Source organism: Chelonoidis abingdonii, chromosome 4 (genome assembly GCF_003597395.2).
Source record: "Chelonoidis abingdonii isolate Lonesome George chromosome 4, CheloAbing_2.0, whole genome shotgun sequence".
NCBI lineage: Eukaryota > Metazoa > Chordata > Testudines > Testudinidae > Chelonoidis > Chelonoidis abingdonii.
The window spans coordinates 49284450-49310240 of NC_133772.1; the positions used below are offsets into that span (position 1 = coordinate 49284450).

At 43.2% G+C, this 25791-nt stretch overlaps 1 protein-coding gene and 1 long non-coding RNA gene across 3 annotated transcripts in view; one reads left to right on the plus strand and one right to left on the minus strand.

Annotated features, from left to right (window-relative positions):
* The window catches only part of LOC142046752 (uncharacterized), a 257988-nt gene that overhangs the window by 129103 nt on the left and 103094 nt on the right, over positions 1 to 25791 (plus strand). The gene's annotated exons all lie outside the window — the stretch shown is intronic.
* The window catches only part of PDE3B (phosphodiesterase 3B), a 288726-nt gene that overhangs the window by 108499 nt on the left and 154436 nt on the right, over positions 1 to 25791 (minus strand). For both annotated transcript variants that reach the window (XM_075065146.1, XM_075065145.1), the window contains exons 3-4: positions 18853 to 19101; positions 11984 to 12126 (exon numbers count right to left, since the gene is read on the minus strand). In XM_075065146.1, the coding sequence (XP_074921247.1) occupies positions 11984 to 12126; positions 18853 to 19101 (392 nt within the window). The remainder of the gene's footprint in view (positions 1 to 11983; positions 12127 to 18852; positions 19102 to 25791) is intronic.

The following is a 25791-nucleotide window of genomic DNA, read 5'->3' on the forward strand; positions in this document are numbered from 1 at the left end:
GGACCTTTGGTCTGACCCAGTACGGCCATTCTTATGTTCTTATGAGAGAAGTCTGTGTCCATGTCCTCATCACTCTCGTCACCGCACTGCCATTGCTTCCTCACCTGGTTTTGCTTTTGCATGTTCTGATTCTGCATATACTGCAGGATATTACATGTGGTGTTTACAGTGCTCAAAATTGCCCTGGTGATCTGAGTGGACTCCATGCCTGCTGTGCTATGGCATCTGCCCAGAAAAAAGGCAGGAAACAATTGTCTGCGGTTGTTCTGACGGAGGGAGGGGTGACTTGGCTTACAGGGAATTAAAATCAACAAAGCGGGTTGGTTTGCATTAAGGAGAAACACATCTGTCACACAGAATGGACTGAACTCAAAACCCTGGGTTTAGCAGGCCAATGCTCAAACCACTGAGCTATCCCTCCCCCCACTATTCCTGGAGGGAGGGAGGGTGAAGCAAATTAAAACAAATGAATACAAAACAAATCTGGTTTCTTTCTTGTTTTGATCCATTCCATCTCTCTTATACATCTTAGGCTGGCAGCAGACGGTGCAGTACAACTGCTAGCCATCGTCGTCTCCTGGGTGCTCGCCAGAAGACGGTGCAGTACGACTGCTAGCCTTTCTCATCTCGTGGCTGCTCGCCAGCAGACAGTGCAGTACGAGCGCAGGCAGGACTGAAACTCCATGAGAAAACTTAAAAGAGAATGACCTGGAATCACTCCCATTTATGTCCAGGCACCCCTGACAGACCTCACTGAGGTCTGCTAGGAGCACCCATGTCTGCCCAGACACCCCTGACCGACCTCACCGAGGTCGGCCAAAAGAGCACCCAGGAGACGACGACGACGACTACCAGTTGTAATGCATTGTCTGCTGCCAAAAGGCAAAGAGCTGCTGCTGTGTAGCAATGCAGTACCACGTCTGCCAGCACCCAGGAGACGTATGGTGACGGAGAGCTAAGCGGGCTCCATGCTTGCCGTGGTATGGCATCTGCACGGGTAACCCAGGAAATAAGGCTCAAAATGATTGTCTGCCATTGCTTTCATGGAGGGAGGGCCTGATGACATGTATCCAGAACCACCTGCGACAATGTTTTTGACCCATCAGGCATTGGAATCTCAACCCAGAATTCCAATGGGTGGTAGAGACTGCAGGAACTGTGGGATAGCTACCACAGTGCAATGCTCCAGAAGTCGATGCTAGCCTCGGTACTATGGACGCACTCTGCTGAGTTAATGGTCTTAATGGTCTTAAGTGGGGGGACATACAATTGATTGTATAAAATTGATTTCTAAAATATCGACTTCTATAAATTTGACCTAATTTCATAGTGTAGACATACCCTCAGAAATCAGTAGTTCAGAAGCCAAATTACCCAAATTACCGATCAACATTACCCAAAAGAGCCAGAGTTCATTTGCTACATTTACTACAATACTATATATTCATATTTTAACAGTATGGTTTAGTCTGTATATATATTATTCTCACAGTAAAACGACTATTATTATTTTATCAATTACAATTCGCTAACATAGTAAAAAGCATTCTGACTTGTTAATAATTAAATCGCACAGTGTTTTAATATCATGTGCTCCAGATGCATCAAAGAGCCTCTTGAGCCTTGAGAGCCACAGTCTATCATTGAACTAGAACATCTTTCAGGAAAAAGTACCTTTGTATCCACTTCTGCCTGAGAGCAGACACCAAAAATAAAAGAACTTTTGTGAACACTCGAGGCACGGATGGCACTCTGAAAAGCAGCACTTTGTACTGGAAATGATAGGCCTCATGAGCAAATCACAGAAGCCTCCTGTGCACCTGTTGAACCAGCATATGAAAGTAGGCCTCCTTGATCGACAAATCTGTCACTGTCAGCTTCAAGGTCTCCATTTTGAATATGGTCCTCCTACTGCACTTTTCAGATATTTTAAATCTAACACTGCTCCACCTTCCCCAGATCTCATTTACCAGGAAAAAGACTGAGTAATGACCAGAGAACATCTCCACCTTGAGAACTCACTCTCTCTGTCACAATTCACAAAAGACCATATTTGGCCTTCTGCATATTTCACCTCTTTTGAGGATTTGAGGATAGTGGAGAAAGGAGAAAGTGACTTTTCAGAATCTTTGAAAATTCTATGAGGTAACCATGTCGAACCACATTCAGGACCTATTTTTCCAATGTTGAGAGAGGCCAAGTATGTAGGAAGTGGGACAACCTGTTGGAAAAAAAGAGGAGGAGGAGAAGCTGGTGTAATGCAAACTGGTAAGCCGCCCTTGACAAGGCAGTCAAACAGACTGCTTGACATTCCTACAGTCTAGATGAGCTCACTGCAGACAAAAACCGTGTGTGTGGTGGAGTCGTCTTTTGACTCTTCCCTCTCCTCCTAGACTGGTCAGGTTGCCTAGGTGTAAGGGGCTGGTAATGGTGGAATAACTAAGGGTAAAATTACTACTTTTTAGGGAAGGGAGTATAAATCCCCAAAGACTTCAATGTAGCCCTGGAGTTCTTGAGACTTCAGAACTTGTCAGTCTGCTGGAAAAGAGGGTTGATTCCTCAAAGGGGAGATCCTGAATAGTGTGTTGGACACCCTGTGGAATACCAGACAACTGAAGCCATGAGCACCTACACACTGTAGAAAACAGATGCCATGGCCCTGGCTGCAGTCTTCCCTATCCAATGCAGCCTGAAGAGAGGTCCCAGCAACTAGTTTACCCTCATCCAATATGGCCTGAAACTCTTGCCTGGGATTCTTTGGTAACTTGTCCACAAATTTGAGAATATTGTTCCAGAGGGAGAAATTGTATCTTCCCAACAAGGCTTGCTGATTCAAGACACAAAATTGTAGTTGGCAGTCAAACAAATTCTCCTACTCAAACGAACAAACACAAACGAAAAAAACAGGTTTCTTTGACTCTACTTTTTGGTAGGAGTGGGCTCCCCTGACGCACTGTTCACTGCTGAGAAAAGGTCCCCAGGAGTTTGTATTTGTAAAAATACTCATATCCCCATAAAGGATATAGCACCTCCAGTCAATCCTTTCATCTGTTGGTGGTAGAGAAGATGGTGTTTGCCATAAAACCCTTGTGGCCTCATTTATAGGGAGAATTACTTAGGAAGACCCTGTTGAAACCAAAATGTACAATAATCTATGTGAGCTCTCCTGAACTACCTCCAATCTGCATGTCCAAGGAGGAAGCCACCCTCTTCAACAGGCCCTGATAGGCCCTGTAATCATCTTGTAGAGGCAAGAACACACAGGACACCACCACTTCTTCAAACGATGAGGAGGAACACAAAGCAGGTTGAGGTTGAGCCCTCCACCCTGTAACTCCTCTGACGGAAGTGCTGCTAGGGAAGTTTGCTTCTGCTTGGCAGCCAACTTGGTACCAAGGGTGACTTAATGAACCTCCTCATATGAACCATCCCAGTACTTACTCAGCGATATACAGGGATGAGGCCAAAGGGAGGATCTGATGGTGGGAGGAAACCCCCAGAGGTTCCAATATGGTCATTGGTAGGGCATTGGACTTCAATCTCTTGCAGACCAAGGATCCACGTCCTGTAACCAGTGTGGAACCTCTGCTGGATACCAAGGGCAAAAACCCCTGGTTCATGGAGAGTGACTTTTCCTATCTCGTGACTGTGTCACATATAAGCTAACTACTGATTCTGAAGATGAGTCCAAGTCACCCAACAAGGGTGGGGGGAGACTGCGCAGTACCCGTCAGTGCCAAGAAGTGCTGTAGAGGCTCCAGAGACAACAGTACCAAGGGAAGCATAGTTAGTTTGCCTCTTGACTGCACTGGGCAAGGAGGCACAGGAGGAACCAAAGCTGATCATAGCACCAAAAGTTTACCTCCAGATGTAGGTAAGTCTGATGCAGTCTGAGGGTTTATCAGTATGGCACAAAACATCTCCTGTTCTTGAGAAGCCAGTACCAAGAGGCACAAGACAGCATATGCAGCCGCATATGCCTCCAGCATTGTTGGTACCGAGAATTTCTGCTGATACTGTTGCTGTATTTTAGGATATGTCTACATCAATTAAATCCCACTCCTGGCCTGGGTCAGCTGATTTGGGCTTACAGGGCTCAGGCTGCAAGGCGGTAAAATTGCTTCATAGAGGTTCAGGTTTGGGTTGCTCCAGCTTGAACCCAAACATCTACACAGCAATTTTTGTCCCCACAGACGAAGCTCCACAAACCCAAGTGAGCTGACCTGTGCTGCAGGTCTTCTACTCCAGTAGAGATATACTTTAAGTGGTCAGCACCACAGAGAGGGTTGATATACCAGCACTTGTTGGTCTCATCACAGAAACCGATGCTGGAGTCAATGATCCTGATTCAGATGCACTGGGGAATGCCTCCTCTCAGAGGACACTCTATCCTTCCCCTCGGCTTGTCTTCTAGTTGGCGGTGCTAGAGATCTTGGTCTCCTGGAGTATGAGTCCTTCAAAGCACCATGCCGATACTTTTTTCTCAGCACTGGGGAAGACGAGAGGTAGTGAAACTCCACAATCCCTGATAGGGCATTTCTGACAGAAGCAGAAAGAAGGCTCCAATGGTGGACTGAAGGCAGCCTCCATGAGAAGGTGATGGAGCATCCCCTCCCTACTGTTTTTAGTTTGGAGCTTAAAGTCACTACAGATCTGGCACCTGTCCTGGACATGACTCTCAGTAAGGCACTTTAAATACTGAGAATGCAGGCCACTCACTGGCATGGATTTTCCGCCACTGATGCAAGGCTTAAAGTCTGGAGACAAGGCATTTCCTGGTACCAGACATCAGCACCCAGAAGAAAGCTGGAACCAACAGTCCACTAAACTACAAAACAACTAAGAAATGAAACTTTCTCTAAGCTAACTATGAATGAGTACCAAATTATATATAAGAGAAAATCTCACTGAAAGGGAGAACACTCTCTGAAGCAAGCCAACATGCTCTGACTACTAACCATAGGCAGTAAGAAGGGACTGGGGTGTGTCTGGGACAGCTCCACCCATTACACCATCACATGGCAACAGAGGTCACTCACCGGCATGGGGCGCATGCCCCTCTCTGATGGAAACAGCTAGGGGGAAAAAATCTCTCTCTCTGGTGCACCGGGTACAAACGCTCCTGCAGTGGAATGGAAATGGACACCAATCGCTCAAAGAAGAAAAAATGGTTACCTACCTTTTTGTAACTGTTGTTCTTTTCACTCATCCATTCTACTGTAGATGTACGTGTATGTTTCATGCAGAGCTGTTGGAGATGGTTCTCTTAGCAGTACCTGTTGGGTACTGCATGTACCCTTTGGTGCCTCATGCCACTGTATGCAGGCATAAACGGCTGTACTGCTCCCAATACCTGCCTCAGTTTCTTCATACTGGAAAAGAGCTCCGATAGAGAGGGGAAGGAGGGAGGGTCGTGGAATGGACATGTCCAACATATCTTGAAGAACACTGTCCATTCCACGGTGGGCGACTCACAAGAAGTCCAAACTGGCAGTGGGCTCGGAAACTTCTGAACAAGGATTGAAGGACTACTCATCCAAATCTGGCATTGACTCTGGATTGATGAGAGATAGTATAATCAGAGGCAAATGTATGGAGAGATGGCCAGGTTGCTGCCCTACAAATATCCAGAATGGAAACCGTAACAAAAATGGCCTCAGAGAAACCACCTGCAATCTGGCTGAGTGCGCAAAAACTTTATTGGGAGATGCAAAATTGTCTAATAGGTAGCATAAATGAATACAACTTGGAATACAGGCAGAGATCTTCTGGGTGGAGACCAGCTGGCCTTTCACTCTGTCTGAAATCACCATGAAGAATTGAGAGGAAGAAGTGAGTCTAGTCCACTCCAGGTAAAAAACTGAAGCACTGCTATCATCTAAAAATATGGTGCTTTTCCTCCCCTTTGCTCAACTGGGGCTTTGGAAAGAATGTTGGTAAATAAATTACTTGATTCATGTGAAATTTGAAAACCAATTTAGATAGGAATTTAGGGTGAGACCAAGGGAAAACCTTGTTCCTAAAGAAAATTGTATCGAGGGGCTCTGATACCAAAGCTCTATTCCCCTACTCTCCTGGCTGAGGTTATTGCAACAAGGAAAGATACTTTCATTGACAGGTGCAACAGAACAAGTTGTTAGTGGCTCAAGGCGTGGGGGGGGCATCAAATTTATACTCCACTGTGGAACTGGATCATGAATCTGTAGTTATAATTTGAGCAAACACTTTAGAAACCTCATGGACATGCAATTTGAAAAAACTGAATGGTTATCCACAGGTGGGTGGAAAACTGAGATAGTTCATCACAGTTCTTTGGCGGCTAAGAGTCAGTGCATGCTGTTTCAGAAATAAAAGAATCCAAGATATGGTTAATCGGATCTCGATTTAGGGAAATGCTTCTTTGTATGGGCAGATGGAGAATCTCGTTAAAGGCTTTCTCCTATTCAGTAGTACTTCCTGCACACCCTTCGAGCAAACTCATTCTGAGATGGTCAGACATGAAGCTGTAAGGTGGAGGTCCTGAAGGTTGGGATGAAAGTCCATGCTGTAAGATGGAGGTCCTGAAGGTTGGGATGAAGGCAGCAGCTGTGGTCCTGGGAGATAAGATGCATATCCTCTTGAGAGCAACAGCGGAGATCTGACTCACAGGGCTAGTAGGGTCTAAAACCAGTGTATATGGGGCCATGCAGGGGTTGGTAAAATAAGGTGAGCAAAATCTTGCTCAACTTTGGCTAAAAAGTACAAGAACTGGAGGGAATGCATACAGCTGGCCTCTCAGCCAGGACAGGAGGAAAATCTCTGTCAGCAAACCTGGGCTGAAGACTGCTTGGGAACAAAAAAATGACATTTTTCCTCTTGTTGCAAACAGGTCCACTTGCGGAGTTTCCCGGCACAAGAAAATGGACCTGGAAATGTTCAGCTGAAGAGACCACTTGTGGTGGCCTGTAAACAAACTCCTCAGGCAGCCAGCTGGAGTGTTTTGAGCTCCCAGAAAATTAACAGCTTTCTGATGGATAGGATTGGCAATGAAGAAATTCCACAGGAGGATTGCCTCCTGGCATAACTTTGTGGACTGGGCCCCTCCTTGCTTGTTTACATAAAACAACTGCTAGGCTATCCATGAGCACCAACACATTCCACCCCCTGATGTGTGGAAGGAATGCCAGGCAAACCAGATGGATGTCCTGGAGCTCCCTGATATTTATATGCAGATCCTGGGGAGACCAAAGGTGACTTAAGTGAGCTCCCCAACTTAGATCTGATACATCTGTGACTAAAGTGAGAGTCTGTTATTGGCGGGGGAGACCTCCCTCAGAAATATCTGTACATTCTATTCACCAGTTCAGGGAGCATAAGACCCAAGAGGGTATGTGAACCATCATATCTATATGGTGACTGGCCAGTCAGTACACCAAGGCTATCCAACACTGTAGATGTCTGAGATGTAGTCTGGCATGCTGCACCACATAAGTGCTTGATGTCATATGTCTTAAAAGTGTGAGACAGTTCCGAACTGTGGTGACAGGGTGTACCTTTAGATCTAAAAACAAACAAAAAATCACATTGTTTCTGCAATGACAGGAAAGCCCTTGCCTTTATAGCATCCAGGACTGCTCCAATGAATTCTATTTTTTGAACAGGGGAGGGAATGGCTTTCACTTTATTGATTAGCAGCCAGAGTGTGTTAATCGTGGATCAAACAGTGGCTACATGGGAGAGTACATCAGACCTGCTCTGGACTTTTACTAGCTAGTTGTGTAGGTAAGGAAATACATGGACTCCTGACTCTCTCAGAAATGCTGCAATTACAGCTGTACATTTTGTGAAAATGTGAGGGGCTGCTGACAGCTCGAAAGGTAGCACTGTGAATTGATAGAGGAATTCATTGACCACGAACCTGAGAAATTTTCAGTGGCTATGGTGAATTGCCACATGAAAATAAGCATTTAAGTGAAGAGTATCATATACTCCTGGGGGAATTCTGTGCCACTGCACATGCACAGAATTTATATTCCCCACAGATTTCTTTGCTTCCCTGAAAAAAATGACTTTCTGATGGGAAAGCAAAAAGAAGCCACAAGAAAGGACATGCGACCCTCCCCAGCAGTATGTTTTGGGGGCACAGCAGTATGTTTGGGGGCAACCAGCGGAGACAGAAATCACTGTGGGACAGGATGGGTGGGAGGCTTGTGCGCTGTGCCGGGCTCAGCTGCAAGTCTGGCCTGGGCTGGGGAGGACGGGACTTCCTCTTCCACTGCACGGCATCCAGGGCGAGGTCAGACCCACCCCAAGATATCTCCCTGGCTACAAGAACTCTGCAAATTCCTTTTCCCCCACCCCACTCCCTACATCCATTGCTCCTCAGGTGCAGTGGGAGGGATCCCTGTACAGGGAAATGTTTGCTCATCCACCCAACTCCCGTTCATCCAGACCCCCTCATACCCAGACCCTCCCACTAAGTCTCACAACTCACACTCAGAACCCCCTCGATGAGCCCCACTCCCGCTGCATCTGGATCCCCACCCCACCAAACCCCAACCAGTTGCACCTGGATCCTCACACCACTGAGTCCCACTCTCCCAACTTCTGGACTCACCACTTGAGTGAGTCCCACTCTCCCAACTTCTGGACTCCCACATCCAGACCCCCATGCAGATCGCTAACCCCCCCACATCCACCCACCCCCCCGCTGAGACCCAATCACTTTCATCCCCTGCAGCATCCCATTACCATTGCATCCAAAAAAACCCAACAAGCTCCTGTGAATCCAGATCCTCTACTGAGCCACCCACAGCCAGATTGCCCCACAGAGAACCCTCTCAACCCACACCTGGATCTCCCCATACTAAGTCCCTCCATACTTGTATACTGCCTTGCTGAACCTGCCTGCCCACACCTGGTGCACCTGGCATAGAAAGGCAGGGCCCTGGGGTGTTTCTGGGGCAGGCCTGGTCCTTGGACTGTGTCAGGGTTGGGTGCAGCCTCATCACTGAATCCATGTCTCATGGAGCAGGAGCTGCACAGTGATCTCCCACCTCTGCACAGCCAGTGGCCTGTGTTCCCCAATGCCATGCTGGAGCCTCCACATTTATTTGACAAATAAAATTTGCAGAATTTTGAAGAATTTTAAAATATTGTGTGCAGAATTTTTAATTTTTTTGGTGCAGAATGCCCTCAGGAGTAATCATACCAGTCTCTTGGATCTAAGGAAGGGATAAAAGATGCTAGAGTGACCATCTGGAATTTTATTTTCTTCAAGTATTTGTTTAACAGCCTTAGATCTATAAAATAGGCTTGATACTCCCTTTTCTTTTTGGATTAGGAAGTAATGTAAATAAAATTTTCCCTTTGAAGAACGTCCTGTATGGCCCCTGTAAGGAGAAGAGACTGGACCTCCTGAAGTAACATGCTCTTGTGAGAGCAGACCCTCAAGAGGAGCAGGGAATAGTGGTGGGAAGAAGAGGGTCAGAAATAAATTGTAGGGTGTATGTCAGTTCCACCATGCTTAAGATCCACTGATCTGGGGTGATGCAGGTCTATGCACTTAAGAAGTGGAATAGATGGTTGTCAAAAATAAGGGTCTGGAAAGATGGCACTGTGGGGAGTGGTATACTGCTCTCATCCAACAAGTCAAAATGATTGCTTAGATGATCAAGAATCCCTAGAAGAGCTGGCAGTGGCAGAGGAGGGTGGAGGTAGAGGATGTCTTTTGTAACCCCTACTCCTCCTTTTGGACGGATCCTTGGAACGTGGCAAGAAGGGCTGAAATCACTTGGAATGCAGTGGGCGGAACCGCTTTCTTTTTGTTGTGGGTGTATAGATCCCCGAGACTTAAGGGTCACCCTTGAATCCTTACAGCTGTGGAGTTTGTCATCACTTTTCCTGGAAAAGAGCAAGGTGCCCTCAAATGGGAGGCCCTGAATTGTTTGTTGAGCCTTTGGGGGGAGGCCTAATGCTTGCAGCTAAGATGTATGCTGCATTGTGATGGCAAAGGCCATAGCTCAATCCTCAGAGTCTACCACATCCCGGCTCGCCTGCAATGTCATTCTGGCAAATAGTTTGCCTTCCTCCATAAAAGCAGGTTACTCCTGCTTTGCATCATCAGGAAGTTTGTCTTTGAACTTCAGGATGTTATCCCACAAGTCGAAATTGTAATGACCCAGCAGAGGTTGCTAGTTCACAATCCTGAGCTGTAAACCCCTTGTGGAATAAAGTTTCCTGCTGAACAGATCTAGTTTTTCCTCCTGCCTTTCCCTTTGGAGCAGAGGCCTGGTGTTCTTGCCTCTCCTTTTGTTGGTCACTGTAACAACCAGAGAGCCTGGAGGAGGGTTGTTGTAAAAGTGTTTGAAATCCCTGTGAGCGGACATAATCTTTCTTCTCCAACCCTTCAGCAAGGGGTCTGCTATAACATCTTGACAGGCTTCAGGATAGCCTCATTAATAGAGAGAGCTACCCTAGATGGTCCAACCAAGGTTAAAATGTCTACAAGCCTGTATGATCTTTCTTGTACTTATTCTGGCTGGATATCTAGAGCTACAGCCATGTTCTTCAATAAGTCTTGATGAGCACTAAAATCATCAGGAGGAGGAGAGATAGATTAGGCCATTGTTGCCTCATCAGAAAGACTAGAAAAAGATGCTAAAGGTTGACTAAAGGACTTGACTAAGAAAAAGAGGCTAAAGGTTGCTGAGGATGTCCCTCCTCCAATTCTTCTATAGGGGATTCCTGGGCACGCAGCTCCGCCTACACAGTACTGATCCAAGCACCGGGAGAAGGAAGATGGTGACCTTCCTTCAGATGTTCCCAGTACTTTGTTGATGTAGAAGTGTAAGAAGGGAGCAGAGAGGTTCTGGAATATGGTGGGAAGCCCCAATGGGTCTAGAAGGGCGACTGGTATGAAGGTGAGACCCAGCTCTGTGTAGGCCACTGGCTCTTAGAATGCTGAAAGCTGGTATCACGATGGGCAGGCAACTGCACTCGGGCTACAAAGAAGCCAGCTTCTGAGTCTGATGAAGAGTCTGTTTCCTCTGATCACAGGGGAGCTGAACCCCCCTCTCCAGACTTCAAACCTCTCTCACTGGTGATGGAGTTGCTACTACTGCCCCCCTTGTAACCTTTAACCCAGTGGTTAGAGCTGCCACCCAAGATGAAATAAAGCTGGGTTCAGTCCCTTGCTCTGTCTGATGTGGAAGGAGTCTCCCATCTCCCAATCTTTTCTGTTGAAGCTGTTCCACTTTTCTTATAAACATTGGCATAAGGGGACTAGAACCTAGGTCTGCTACTTCACAGATAAGTGCCCTAGCCACTGGACTACAAAGTCATTCACTCTGTTACTGGTCCAATGAATATTTATTTTTCTAATTACTTCGCTAAACATTGATTTTCTTCTCTGTTTTTCTTGAAAAAGGGCTGACCTGGCTTAGGCGCCTAACTCCATGAGAGGTTCATGACTGTGAATCATGTATGAGAGAAGCTCCTCCCTCCAGCTCAGACTCAGGCACCTAAATCCCCTGGAGCAACATGGCTTTGGCCACAACTGTCTCCTCAGCATTACCTACTGACTAATTTAGTGGTTGCATTGTCTAAGTTCCCCTTGTGAGCTCTATCTCAGGTAACTATTTAGAAACTGTGTAGTGACAAAACAAAAACAAATAGTTTGCTAGATAAATTATTCTTCATTTTCTACAAAAACTGGTACGTCATAATACTGGCTATGACTGGGCGCTTCACTCCAAGCCAGAATAACTTAATGTCTGGGTCATACGGATAAATGAATCTACATGAGAACAAATTATTATTAACTTGAAATATATTAATATATTGCAGTTTATGCTGGAGTACCTCTTGCAAAATGTCCAGAATTCATTCAATTATGACATTGTACATAAAGTCCTTTACCTAGTCCAATTCAAACATTAGATATGTAAATGTAGGTTATTTTACAGTTGTAAAATAAATATAAATGTACCAATCGGAGGTTTACCTTGAAATATTGTATTCTTGATGAGGTATCTTGCCATTATTGCGTTCCCACCTAGAAGATGACTGTTCAATAGGTGGCAGGCCAGAAGCTCCTGAACTTCGTCTCAACTGTGGTGTTGGTAAACTATTTCTGCTATTTAATCCCTGTTGAATAATTTAACAATAGTTAAAATTTCTCTTATTGAAAGCAGACAGTTTTATGATTTATTATTTCTGCAAGTAGTGTATGAAGTTATTTTTATAGCTAATCATGTTCAAAGAAGTAGGAAGCATGGTATCCTGTGTTAGAAACATACTGATCTCAAAAATTTGAAAAAGGCTTATTTAGGAACAGTCTATTCGAGAGAAAGATATCTATTTTATTTCATATCTTCTCCTCACCCCATAATAAACATAAAATCTAAGATATTTGTCCTTGGGAATTCATCTGTTCCAGCTATTATTCCTCACATGAAGTCAAAAAATTTAGAGCTGAAAGAGATCTATTATCTAGACTATCTTTTTGCAAATATAGGATTGCTCCTTACAGTACATTTTCTAATATTCTTCCTAGATAAGACAACTATGTGACTTCTGAACCTAAGTCCCATTTTCAAAAGTAACATAGGCTTTTAAGGATATGTCTATACTGCAATGTAAACCCAGAGTTAGTGGGACTCAAGTCAGCTGACCCTGTGTTACAGAACCCAGAGCTTGAGCATCTCCACTGATTGTTAACCGTATGTTAAGAATTTTCTAACCTGAGTTAGGACCTGGGTCTCTGACATCCACATTGCAGCATACAGACCTCAATCAAACCAGCCATATCCCAGACTCTTTAGCGCACTTCCAAAATGTGTCCACTCTAGCCCTTTGACCATGGTGCACTGTGGGAAAACGTTACTTTCCATGCTGCATGTTAGAGGAAATTGGAACAGCCTGCCAACCCATCTTGCTGAGTAGTCATTTTGGTCTGTACATTCCCAGCTACTGGAACCAGCAACATGGAGCAAATGCCTTTTCAATAACTTCTCTTGTTTGCATTGTCATTCCTGTGTCCGGAAATGGGGAGAGCTTCTGTAAGATGCTGGTGCACATTTCAGCAGTGTTTTCTGACACACCAAAAGCACCTCACAGAGCTTATGATGGAGCAGGAGAAGGAGGACCCTACCATGGCAGACTTAAACCGACATATGCTGCTCATGGCACTGTGTATAGCCGCTGATGCTCTCAATGTAGGTGCTTCCGGTGCAGTACCACAAGCGCAGAATGGTGGGATCATATTGTCATGCAGACCTGGGATGACCAGCAGTGGGTCCAGAACTTTCGCATGAAGAAAGCTACATTTCTGGAGCTTTGTGAGCAGCTTGCCCCATCCCTCCAGCATCAAGACACATGCATGAGGGAACGCTTGCCAGTCAATATGCGGGTTGCTATAGCCATCTGGAAGCTGGCTACCCCAGATCGCTACAGGTCCGTTACCAACCAGTTTAGTGTTAGGAAGTCCACTGTGGTAAAGTGGTAGCGGAGGCTTCTCAGACAATCAGGCATGTGGGTTTACCCCATGGTGGAGGGCAAAAAAGATATTCCTGAAGTAACTGCTGGCTTTGAGAGAAAGAGATTTCCAAACTGTGCCGGGGACACTGATGGGACTCGTGCCCATAGTTTGCCCTCCTCAGGAGCGCATGAGTACATAAATCAGAAAGGATTATTATGCAGGACCTCAGAGCTTGATTTATGAATGTCAGCGCAGGCTGCACTGGGAAAGATCATGATGCCAGATTTTTCTGGTTGATCAGGAGTCTATATTCACAGACAGAGTAGAACTTTCCCACCAAATAACGTCATAATATAGAGTTACTGTCCCCACTGTTATACTGAGGGATCCTGCATACCCTCTTTTGCCTTGGCTTATGAAATCATACCTGATGTAAGAGGCGCTGGCAAAAGATGGCTTAATTACACTCTCAAAAAGTGTTGAATGTGCTTTTGACAGATTGAAATTCTGCTGGAGATGTCTACAGACACATTTGGACGCCAGTGAAATCAAGGCTGTCTGTGTTAGTGTGGCTTGCTGTGCTCTTCACAATCTTTGTGATATCAGAGGTGAGCCACTTCCCTCTGAATGGATCCATGACAGTGAAGGGCTGCTGAATGAGTTCACTAAGCCAGAAAGTTCACCTGCCAAAGCTGGAGCTGGACGTACGCGGGCAACAGAAATCAGGGATGCTTTGTGCTCTCACATTATGGTCCCAGTGGAAGAGGAAATAGTATCTTTACAAAGTTGCTTGTGGGGATGGGGTTCAGTGCTTGGGGAGGGGTGAGGCCTGACTGCCAGGCACTGCACTTATGAATGCCATGACCACTTACAAAATGCTGGGTAGGGGATGATTCACAGCATGGATTCATATAAGAAAGTGATTGAAGTGTGGACTGATGCATCCAACTTTATAGAGGAATACTGTTTGTGTACTAATTTCTAATAGTCCCTGATCATGTGTTTATCTTAATTATTTTAAATACACATTGTATGATGTGATACAGTGATGATAATAAACGTTCTTGACATAAAAAGCTTTATTTATAAACACGTATTATAAAAGTACAACATTCACCTATTGCCAGGCAGGCCAGTTGCCATTACCACACCAAAACACCAGTAACAACAGAACCTTTCAACAACAAACAACAAACAACAACAACAAAAAAAAAAGTGCAAGAACAAGTGCAAACAGTAAAACCATGAACAAGACAGAAACCCCCTACCACTGCATGTCTCCAGCCCTCTATTTTCCTTTCTCTTCTTATCCCATTTATTCCATGCTTGGTCCCAGGAGAACGGGCTGCAGGCATCCAAAGGGGAGAGGGTCAAGAAAGAAGATTCTATGGGGCAAAGTTGCCCTGTCCAGCCACTCATGGGGCCCAGTTGCATGGACCATTGGCCACAGAGTTTTACAAGTTGTTTTTGGACTGCATCCCCAGGTACTGCACAGGGATGCAGGCCACAGTGTGGATGATGTGACTCAGACCACAGTGTGGATGATGTGGCAGAAGCCAATATTCTTGCAGCCATTCTTGATAGCAGCTGCTCAAAGAGTTTTCTCTGCTGAACTCTGCCCTTCTCCTGTAGCCTGCTCCAATGCTAAAACTCTATCCTAAAGGTGTGTAGCCAGCTTCAGTCTTTTCTTTTGCCTCTCAGCATGCCTTTTCTCTAGCTGTCAGTCTCTCTCTTTTTGGTATCGGCTCTGTCCAGAAGTTTAACCATAAGTTCACGACAGAAACTCTTCCTCTTGGAACGGTCTGTAAAGGTACATTGGGCCAGGCTTGTACTACACTGTGGGTGAGCTGTGCAGGTACTGCAGCCAATAGAGGTTGAGAGGTCTGGAACAGAACAAGACACAGAGGGATATTGTTTCAAATAGCTCAGTGCAGGAGCACAGAAAAAAATCTTTGTGGAATTTCAAGGACATAAAATGTTACTTTTCCAAACTAAACTCCAATATATTGTGAGAGGGATGCTTCTGTCTACAGTAGCTCCCTGGACAAAGCCTGGATAATCACGATAAAAAGTTAAAAATTCAAAGGATTTTTGGTTTTGTTTTAAAAATTGCAGAACTACTTGGGTTAGGGGAGGGAGGGCTGTCAGTGGCCTTGTGACAAAAGCTTTTTCTGTCATTTCAGGCCTTCCACATTTTCGAGGATGTACAGTTCTTGTGGTCGTTGACTGGCAAAGGGAGATGTTGTTCTGACCTGCTGGTGGGAAAACTGCAGGGTTTTCCTCGGAAGTATTCAAACATATAGTGACTGACCAGTACAACTATGAGTGGACTGGCCTGGTCAGCTACCAAGGTGGCCCTGGAAAATATACCCTTTCCTGAAATGTCACTACCTATCTGGAGTTTGTGCTTCAGGAAAAGTTTGCATCTATCAACACCTGTGATTGGGTCAGAATTCTTGAGGGATTCAGTAGAATGCTGCATTAACTTCCACGTGGCTTGGCCAATTATGACTGCATGCAAAAATATTTCATTCCATGGCCACCTGCCTTTAAACCCTCTCCCCCCAGCACATGTCTGGGTGCACTTTCAAACCCCAGGCGAATCTGGGACAAATGCTTTTGTCACCTACAGACTGCATGGACTACCTTTACCTCAAATGGATTAGATTTGCGAATGGAACACATTTCCAGTTCCTCCCCACCACAGGTTACCATTACCACATGGCTCGTTATATCACTGAGTAGCTACAGAACAGCGTATTTACCGGTATGGCAGTGTAAAGTAGTTATTTTTAATAAACGGGAATGCCCTAGCAAAAATCTATGCCTTTCCAGTAAAAATTCGCTTTTAAGGATTTTTATTGTTTGCATTTCCTGGTTGTCATTTGGTGGGGGGTAGGGAGAGTCATGCCACTGGGATACATTCTGCCATTAGTGGGTAAATGCTGCTAGCTGGGACTTCTAATAAATTTTGCATTGGTTCATAGAATGGAAATCCCTCCCATTCCCATATTAGTAAACTTTATAATGGAGCCACAAACTTACCAGGCTCCAGGACGGTTTCTGTCCCATCTGTGTCTCCTGCAGGCTCCGCAGTGGCCTGTTTCTCAAGAGGGTATCAAACAGCTCCTCTAAGTACAACTCCAGGATGTGCTGCAGAGACTCCTGTGGGATTGGTTTCAGTAAGAGTAATTTCACTGGCATCACTCTGCATCTGCTGCTGGCTCCCATCACTCCCCATGCTGCATTCTGGGACCAGCGGGGTGCCACCCTGGCTGACCAAGTCATCATGCATCATTGATGGCTCTGCGCTTGGCACCCTGTCACACTCCTCACAAAATGTGTACTATGTCAGTGAGTTGCCTGAGGTGAAGCTCTGGTTCCTGGTTTTCCTGCACTCACTCTTGAGATGCTTCATCTGCTCCCTAAACTTGTCACCAGTCCGGTATATTTGCAATACTGACAGTTTCTTCCCTATTTGCTGGTATGCACGATCATTCCTGATACTCTTACTAAAATCCATTGTTTTGCTTGCCTCGCACCAAAGGTTTACCAAAATCTGGATGTGCTCGCATAACGATGAAGCAGTGCACTTTGCAGAAAGCTTATTCTGATCAGTCTCCATTGCAAACACTGAAGGTTCTCTGATGGTGTATTTGTAGCTCAGTGGTCAGAAGGCAATGCAAGGGTTAATGCTGACTCACTAAACTTGTGCATCACAGCAATGGGGATTGTTTTTACTTTCACTGGAGTCAACTGGAGATTCTTGGGATAGAGAGAACAAAGGAAGTGGCCCATGGGATTGTTGGATACTTTTTGGTGGACCTTCAGAATCTGAGTCGGGGGCGGAGGGCTGTCTCTACACTGCAAAGTAATAGGGTTCAAAGCCTGGGTTCAAGCTTGGCTCAGACCCTCCGCACCCTCAGATTCCTAGGACCCTGGATCCGAGCCCAAGTCTGAGAGATGTGTGTATAGATGGAAGGGGGGATTTGGATTCAAGCCCAAGCTTATATTGCAGTGTAGACATACCTCAAGTGCCTAAGTCGGTTTACAAAATGGGACTTAGCTTAAGTTACTTAGTGTCCTCTCTTGAAATTTTTACCTCCTGTCTAGTTTAATAATGCTGGCAATGAGGCTTCTACCATTTCCCTTAGGAGACCACTGATCAGCCTACAGACCTCATCTTCATTAAACTTTCCAAATATTCCATCTACATTTTCCTTTTCTTAGTTTTACCCCATTAAACCTAACTGAACAGAGGGGCGGAAGGGAAGATCACATTAAATTCCTCTCCCTCCTTGGTATCTTATTACTATTAAAATATTTGTAGACCAGGGACATCTTGGAATGAGCAGAGAAACATTTGCTAACTGCACCTCTGTTTCTGCAGCCTTGCTGGATAAAACCATATCCTCAATACATGCAACAGCAACCTAAACAGAGTACTATGCTGAAAGAATAGTTAATCCAGGAAAAGAAATGGGAACTGCTAAACTTGTATGTCTTGGTATCTTCATCCGCAAAAATGATAATTTCCTATACATGTTTCAGTTTGAAAAGGAAATTATATTACTTATTTGCATTACAGCAAATAATATAATGGCAGGTGCTCCCTTGTGCTAGGTACTGTACAAGCATATAAAAAAGACAGTCTCTGCCTCAAAGAGCTTATTACTAGTTTTGTTTTTTGAAGATACAATACACGCAGAGTACAGAAGTAAACTGCATATCTTTCATAGTGATCATGATTTGGTAGGGTGACCAGATAGCAAATGTGAAAAATTGGGACAGGGGGTGGGAGACCGAGGGGGAGGGGGGTGAAAAAGGTGCCTATATAAGAAAAAGTCTCAAATATCGGTACTGTCCCTATAAAATCGGGACATCTGGTCACCCTATGTTTTGGTGTATTGAACATTTGACTATGCTACCAGGCAGTGATTCAACATAATTCTATCTAGAATTGATAGTTGCTGCAACACAGTGAGAACATAAACCTTTGATAGCTAGGAAGATGAAAGGTGTCATCTGTTACATTCTACAAGTAAATGTGGGATTTTGCAAAATACCTACAAAAAACACAGAAGGCTAAGGTTTTTAAAAAACAGGATCTTAAAGTTAGTCTCCTATTTCCATATTTAGACACCTGTCTGAGTTTCAAAGTGCTAAGCATGCAACTCCTTCTACTGAGCTCAGTTGTAGTTTGTGGCTGCTCAGCACTTTCAATAATCAAACAGCTGTCTAAATAGGGGTTAAAAGATTACTTTAGGCTCTTATCTTTCAAAATCTTGGCCTAAACCCAAGATGGAAGAAGCTACCATTCAGACAAAAGTATTCTCTTTGATACATTACTCAAAATGTCACACACTTTAAATACAATTATACAATCTTTTGACCTTGTGCAGCTTTCGATCTCCTTTTTCAGCTGTGTCCTCCATTTCAGAGCATGGGTAAAAGCCAGGAAATGGTGTGAATGGGTTAGCCTTTGGCCTGCATGAGCCAGAGAAAGCACCCATCAAACTATTAATGCTTCGAAGGGAAGAAATCACATGTGGGGGAAGGGCTGGATCGATCAAGAGGTCTGATAACATGTTGCGAGCCTCATTTAGTACTGAAAGATCAACTCCACTTCCACTGCCAGCATTCTAAAACAGAGGGAAATATTGTAAATCACTAATTTAATTATACACTTGGTATATAAAATATTAACAAAATATCTATAACTCTCATAATGCACATTAAAACAGGAGGGAATCAATCGTATAAACATTTCTCTTTAATGTATAAAAAAAAGCAACCATACATCATAGCTTTCATAACAGTATATTTTCAGAGAAACAAATTAACTGTGAATCAGTCAAAATCAGGCCCTTATAAATATTGTATAGTGTTCTCAAAATTTACCTGAGTCAATACAAACAACTCTTCCAGGAATTAATTATATCAACATATTCTTATGTGAAAAATCACTTTACATCATTAGCAAGCAATTTAGATTTCAGGATTTTTAAACATTTAGTCCCTTCCTTAGTCAAGGAAAGATGAATGGGGGCTACCTCACCAACTTCAGCCATACCATCATTCTTTGGAACTGTGCAAGAGCTGTCAGTATTGCTTTCATTCTCTTTTTAACAATAATGATTGGGCATCATTTCTTCCCTTAATTAAGCATGTCCATAATATCCAATATTGTTGGGACGAGTATATCCTAAGAATTTTCAATTAGACTTTTAATTTTTTTTTTCAGTTGGCACAATTTAAATTTTTATAGCAGCACATTTTCCAGTGAATAGCAGCTGCCAAAAAAGAGCTTAAGATCATATGATATTTTTACAATTGTAAGTTTATTTCATTAATAAAGTTGATAAAGTTAATAACATTCAATTCATTTTTGTGTGATGGGCAAAAAATGGAGACCCTCGTAAGACCAGAATAAAATAAAATTATATTCCACCTTTAATTCAGGTTTTGGGCCAATAGATGGGTCATGTATATATTTCCTTAATTTTTCAGTACTTTTATTTGATGGCTAGTCTGCCCAATCTCTCAAAATTGTATTTCAGTTTCATTTCAAGGCATAAAACAAAAATGGTTTTGATGTTGCATCTTATCTACAAATGTTAACAAACATTATAAACATTCATAATAATACTTATACATGATATTTAAATTATTTGTCTCCTACAAATGATGCTAAAAAGTACACTTTTTTATTATATGCATTATAGTATTGTCTAAAGGCCTCAACTAGGTCAAGGTCAGATTGTGGTAGGCATGTCAGAAACATGCAGGTAAACGAAAGTCTGTGCCCCAAAGAGGTATGTTTCTGCCTTTAAGGTTCAGAAGCCCAAAAATGATTCAGGCTTCTCAAATTAATTTTGAAGTAACAATAACCAATAGCAGTGTACACTTTTGTGCCTTCTAACCCCTCTATTATCAGTTTTCAAAGTTTACACCAGAGATGTACAAACAGTATGAACCACCATACATGGCATCAAAAGTAAATTTTCTTTTAAAAAAAGTCAGCTGGGATGTTCTCAACTGGTGGACCTTAATAACAAAACATATCACTCTCCAGTAAGATCTACTTTCTGCACACTTAGCCTCCATCAACCTAGGACATAAACTATAATTACCAATACTATTTGTATTTCAGAAGCACTCAACATCCACAATGAAACTCTGAGTATGCAGACTCAGAGATGAAGAATCAGCAAAGTAAGGAATTTAAAGAAAGTCTATGTAGAACCAAGAAGTGAGTGAACAATGGCTAATGAAATTCAGTGTCTTAAAATATGAAGTAATTCATATGTGTAGAACCAACAAAAGTGAATACATAGACTTAACTGTGACATTATTAAAAGATACTGTTCATCTACTATTTAAAAAAAATATTCAAAGCATAAAAAAGAAGACAGGAAGGGCTGCAAGATTTATTTCCAGCATTGGCAGATTGTCCTGTTAGGAAACCAGTAAAGAACTGAATTTGTTTACTCTGGAAATAATGTACTTGTAATGTGACTCAAATTTCATATGAAGGCCACAAAATGCTTTCATAATTAATTTGGTTTTATTACAGGATAATAGTAATTAGTAAATGGATGGACATGAACTAACATTCAGAAACAAGAAGCTTTAACTTCATATTAGAATGCTTTCTCTTTAAAAATAATTTAGGGTATGGAATCAGAAGTCAAAGAAAGCAAATGGTGCTACAAGCAACAAGAAATTTAGAACTGGAGTTGATGATTCCTGGAAATACCTGAACTGAGTAACAGAACAGAAGAACAAAGAAAAGAAAAATAAATAGTGAGAAAGTATTTGCAAAAATTCAGAGGACAAGAAATTCTGAGGTGATTTTTAATATCTTTTCTTATTTTTCCTCTTCCAAAAAAGAATAGTCTTTTCAATCTCCTCTGCTTAAAAAAAATCAAAGTCAAATTAAAAAAACTTTGTCATAATTATCATTGTAAATATTTGTGTATTTGTGTTTTCTGACTTTGGACTTGTGAGGGAAAGTTAGTTGTATGCATGGTGTACTTATTTAGTACTTATTATGTTAATATGTATAGTATATATTGTGGGTAGGAAATATTAAGTAAGCCAGAACTGTTTTGCATTAAAGCTATTTACTGGATTCTGACAGGCCATCAAGGTTTACAAATGAGTCCTGAGCTGAAAAAGATTTAGTTAGAATCACTGATTTAGAGTATGTAACACAGCCTCACCCTTGGATGAATGTGGCTTTGTGAAAAAACAGACAAATGTATAGTCTGATTTAAGTGGAAATCAGAGTTCTCTTTGGGGAGAAATTTAGTGTGGTCAGAGTGTAAACTTATCTCTATGAAAAAAAAAAAATCACACAGCAGGATGGCAGACCATCCACAGTCATTTTCGAAGACCACGGAACATGAAGCCATGTGACCTAAAATCCAAAGACAAGTCTTCTATTCTGAAACTGATTAATCAAGTCTAGCATGTTGTTGAATCTAGTCTATGGCAGTTATTCTCAAGCCACTGCGCAGTTCGTTACAGCCCCAATAAATTCTACCTTTTGAGCTGGGATTAACTGAGACGTCTCCTTGTTTCTTCAATCCCAGTCTGCAGAATGGATGAATGATGTACTGAACACTGTTTATTACCTGTTTGGGAAAAGACCCATTTACCAACAAATAATCTTGATCACTGCTTTTCAATTTGTGGATCATGTCCCCTGCAAGTCCCAAAAGGCAAGTGGTAGGTCACAAGGCGTTAAATTTTATTATAGCTAAAGCAATGAAAATTTCACTCCTCTGCTACCTACACACCCTGACCTTTCAAGGTCAAGTGTTATCTGTCAATCTCTCCAAATAAAAAAACAAACCAATTCTATAGGCTTATTGCTATTTTAATGGATACATTTACTATAAGAGTAAAAAAAAGTAAGGGCGTCACACAAATGTTTTATTTCAGATAAGGCTGAAAAACACTGGTCTAGATACAAGTAAACCAACACATTCCTTCTCCCAACATGTGCTGCTACCCCTGCCAGAAATTTCATGAAGGTTCTCAGTGTCATCGACAACCCAAAAGTAAGGACTCTATTGATGACATGCATTTTATCCCACTGCAAAATGAAAATATTTCCTGTTTGCTGGCTGGTTGGAATATGTGTCTTGTAGATTGAAAGCTGCAAACCAATTTACAGGATCTAGGGAATAAGTATGGAGAACAGGATTACCATTTGAAATTTGAACTGGCAAACAAAATAATTTCTCAGGTCTAAAATTGAACACGAGGCTTCTGATTTCTTAGGAACTAGAAAATATTGGAATAGAACCCTTTTCCTCCAATACTGAAGGGGAACCTCCTCTATAGCACTGACAGCCAGCAAAGGTTGAACCTCCTGCTGAAGGAGACTTTTCTGAGAAGGGTCCCTAAAGCGATGGATTAGGGGTAGGAATTTCTTGGAATTGCACAGAGTGACCTCGCTGAAATATTTCCAGTACATGTTATTGTGGTATTATTTCTCCATTCCTCCTGGAATGGTCCCAAAAAGGGGTAGGAAAAGTGAAAAGATCTTCCAGGATTGGTTGGCAGCACTCGATATACATGTCAAAATTACTGCACTTGGAGTGTACAACACCTTAGAATTCATCTTAGTAAATGCTGACAAAGGTCTCCTCTTACAGAATCACCCTTTGTTCTTAGAGAAATCTGATGTTCTCTGATAATGGAGTAGTGGCAGACTGCTATGCAGTGGTGCAAGTAGAATTTATTTCTTACCAGTATGCATGAGAGGGACACAAAGAGGGGGCACCAGTTGTAGGGGGGGCATGTGGCCTCTCCATGTGACTCCTCCCTGCCCTGCACTCAGCCTGGGCCCCCAGGCTCTCCCCATCCCCCCTCCATTATCCATCTCACATTACCTGGTGAGAGTGGGGCGGAGGAGGCTCCGTCCTCCTCCTGCACCAGACACTTCTGAACGGTAGGGCTCTCCAGAATCGCAGCAGCAAAAAGAGCAGAATATGGGCTCCTCCAGCACAGGTGTATTGCCCCCTAGCGGGACTGCTGTATAGACCCCTGACAGCAGACACAGCTGCGTGGAAGGGCTGAGGGTGGAAAAGCCATGCCAGCGAAGCTGCTGGCATGGGGTCACCCAGTGGCCCCACTTTCTGCTCCTCCGGTGTCTTTCCAGTACGGAGTACCAGCTATAAATATCTTACTGGTATGGCATACCATACTGCCCTACTTCCACCACTGCTGCTATGATGAGTATTACACTGAGACTGTTTATTCTTGTGCTGGGAAGTTGAAATACATAATGCCCATAATGTGACTCAAGAATCCTTCAACAAATGTAACGACTCCACAGTTTTGGAACAGAACAGATGATTTCCTTCAAAAGAAAGGTCTTCTAGTGTAATTTGAACCTTCCTTAGCAATCCAAATGACTAGAGCCATGATATGTTGCATGATGATAGCTATCAATCGCAAAGTTATATCTGCAGAATCAATTGAGGCCTGTAGTGAAGTCTTCAGTATTAATGAACTCTCCAAGATTTAAATTCTTCCCTGGAGTCAGAAGAAAGTTTTTTGAGAAACTCAGCAACCTTGCTCTGCACAAGGAAATCATAATGTGAAAGAAGGGTCTGATAATTCACTATGCAAAACTGAAGACTAACTTACGAATAACTCTTTTTCCTCAGAAGGTCCAATCTTTTTTATTCCTTTTCCTTTGGAGTAGTCCTAAAACACTGATATTTTGACTTCTCTTGTACCATGGGTCACAACTAAAGACCACAGAGGAAGATGAATGTAGAAAATAGTCAAAGCCTGCTAAAGGAACCTGATAGTTTTTTTTCAAATTTTGTAGAGGTTGGTGGTACAGACTGGAGTCTGACATAACTAAGTCTTCATTTATATCACACAAGCCCTTCAGTAGTGGATGTATGTAATAAGTTCAACAATTTATGCCATTTCTCTTGGACAGGCTGAACTGCATTTCCACAACTTCTGCCACTCATTCCACAATCATCTGCCAAGCACATCTGGGGGGACCCATACCCTCATCTGGTGTGTGTGTCCTGGGACAGCTTCAGGAACTTGTTGAGGTATATATTCACAGAATCTGATGTGGAGAAGATTTCAGTCAGCAAAAATGAGTACTTTTCTGTTCTTGCCAGGAAGAAGGAGATCTAGTTCTGGAACCAGAAGCTGAAGAATGCTTAAATGTAGGATATTAGCCCCATGGATGCCAGTCAGGCCAAGTAGTTTGTCCTTAGGGTATGCCAAAGCGGGCATATCCATTGGGGGCATTTGAACTAACATGTCTATATTTACCCACACGCCTGACCTGACTCTCAAATAAATAAATAGTCATGAGAGGTATCCCAAAGCCTAAGAGCTTGAAACACCTCCACTAATAGAAGATGAAGAAGAATATCCATCTTCTTCTAAGGGACCTGCTTGCAAGGCATCTGAGAATTACCCCCTGAAAGGGGCTTACCACCATACCTCCAATGTGACTTAAAAAGCATCGCCTGATTGACAGAAACCTCTAATAAGTGGGAGTTAGGCTGCATGGAAATAGTCAAATCATTGTGTGCCATATGCTTCGGCACCAGGTGGTGCTGTGGCATAGGATGGCCTGGTAATTACAAAGCCTACGCTGGGGATACTAATACCAGCAGCAGTAGCACTACTGCCATAGGCGTCAGAACTGGGATTACTGAAGCAGCAGCAACTGGCTTTAAATGCACAGGGCCTGACAGCTGCTGTGCTGAGACTGTCTGCACTGAGCAAATCAACACTGCAGAAGATTGTAAGTGTGCCAGCATCTGAGGCACATGATCAGAGCTGGTCTACATGTTTTATCGCTCCAGATAGAAAATTATTTTTGTGCATCCCTCCGCCCCGTTCCCGACCCCCAGCGAAAGGCATAAGCAAACACACATACACACACAAAAACCCAGCTCTTTCTTTTGGAGGAAGTCTTGCCAGGAAATCTTCCTCTGCACTCCTGAGGAGCGATGCTTGTCCCTCTTCACAGCTGCAATGGCAGGAGTGACCAGAGTCCCAGAGGTTAAGGCAGTTGATGGGGCACTTTTCACTGTGGGCTGTGCCCGACTAGTGGAGTTCTGTCTCCCATCTAGTTCAGAGACTAGCCTCATACCTTTCTTTAAAAGGAATAACTTCTTCCTATTATTCCTAGATTTAGTTGTCCTTTCAGTAAGGGCTTTACAATCCGTACATGTCTCTTTTACATGGCCCTTCCCTAAATGGTCAAGACAGAGTACATGTGTATCACTAATGGTCATAACTACCCAACAAGCCTCATGAAAGTTAAGGCCCAG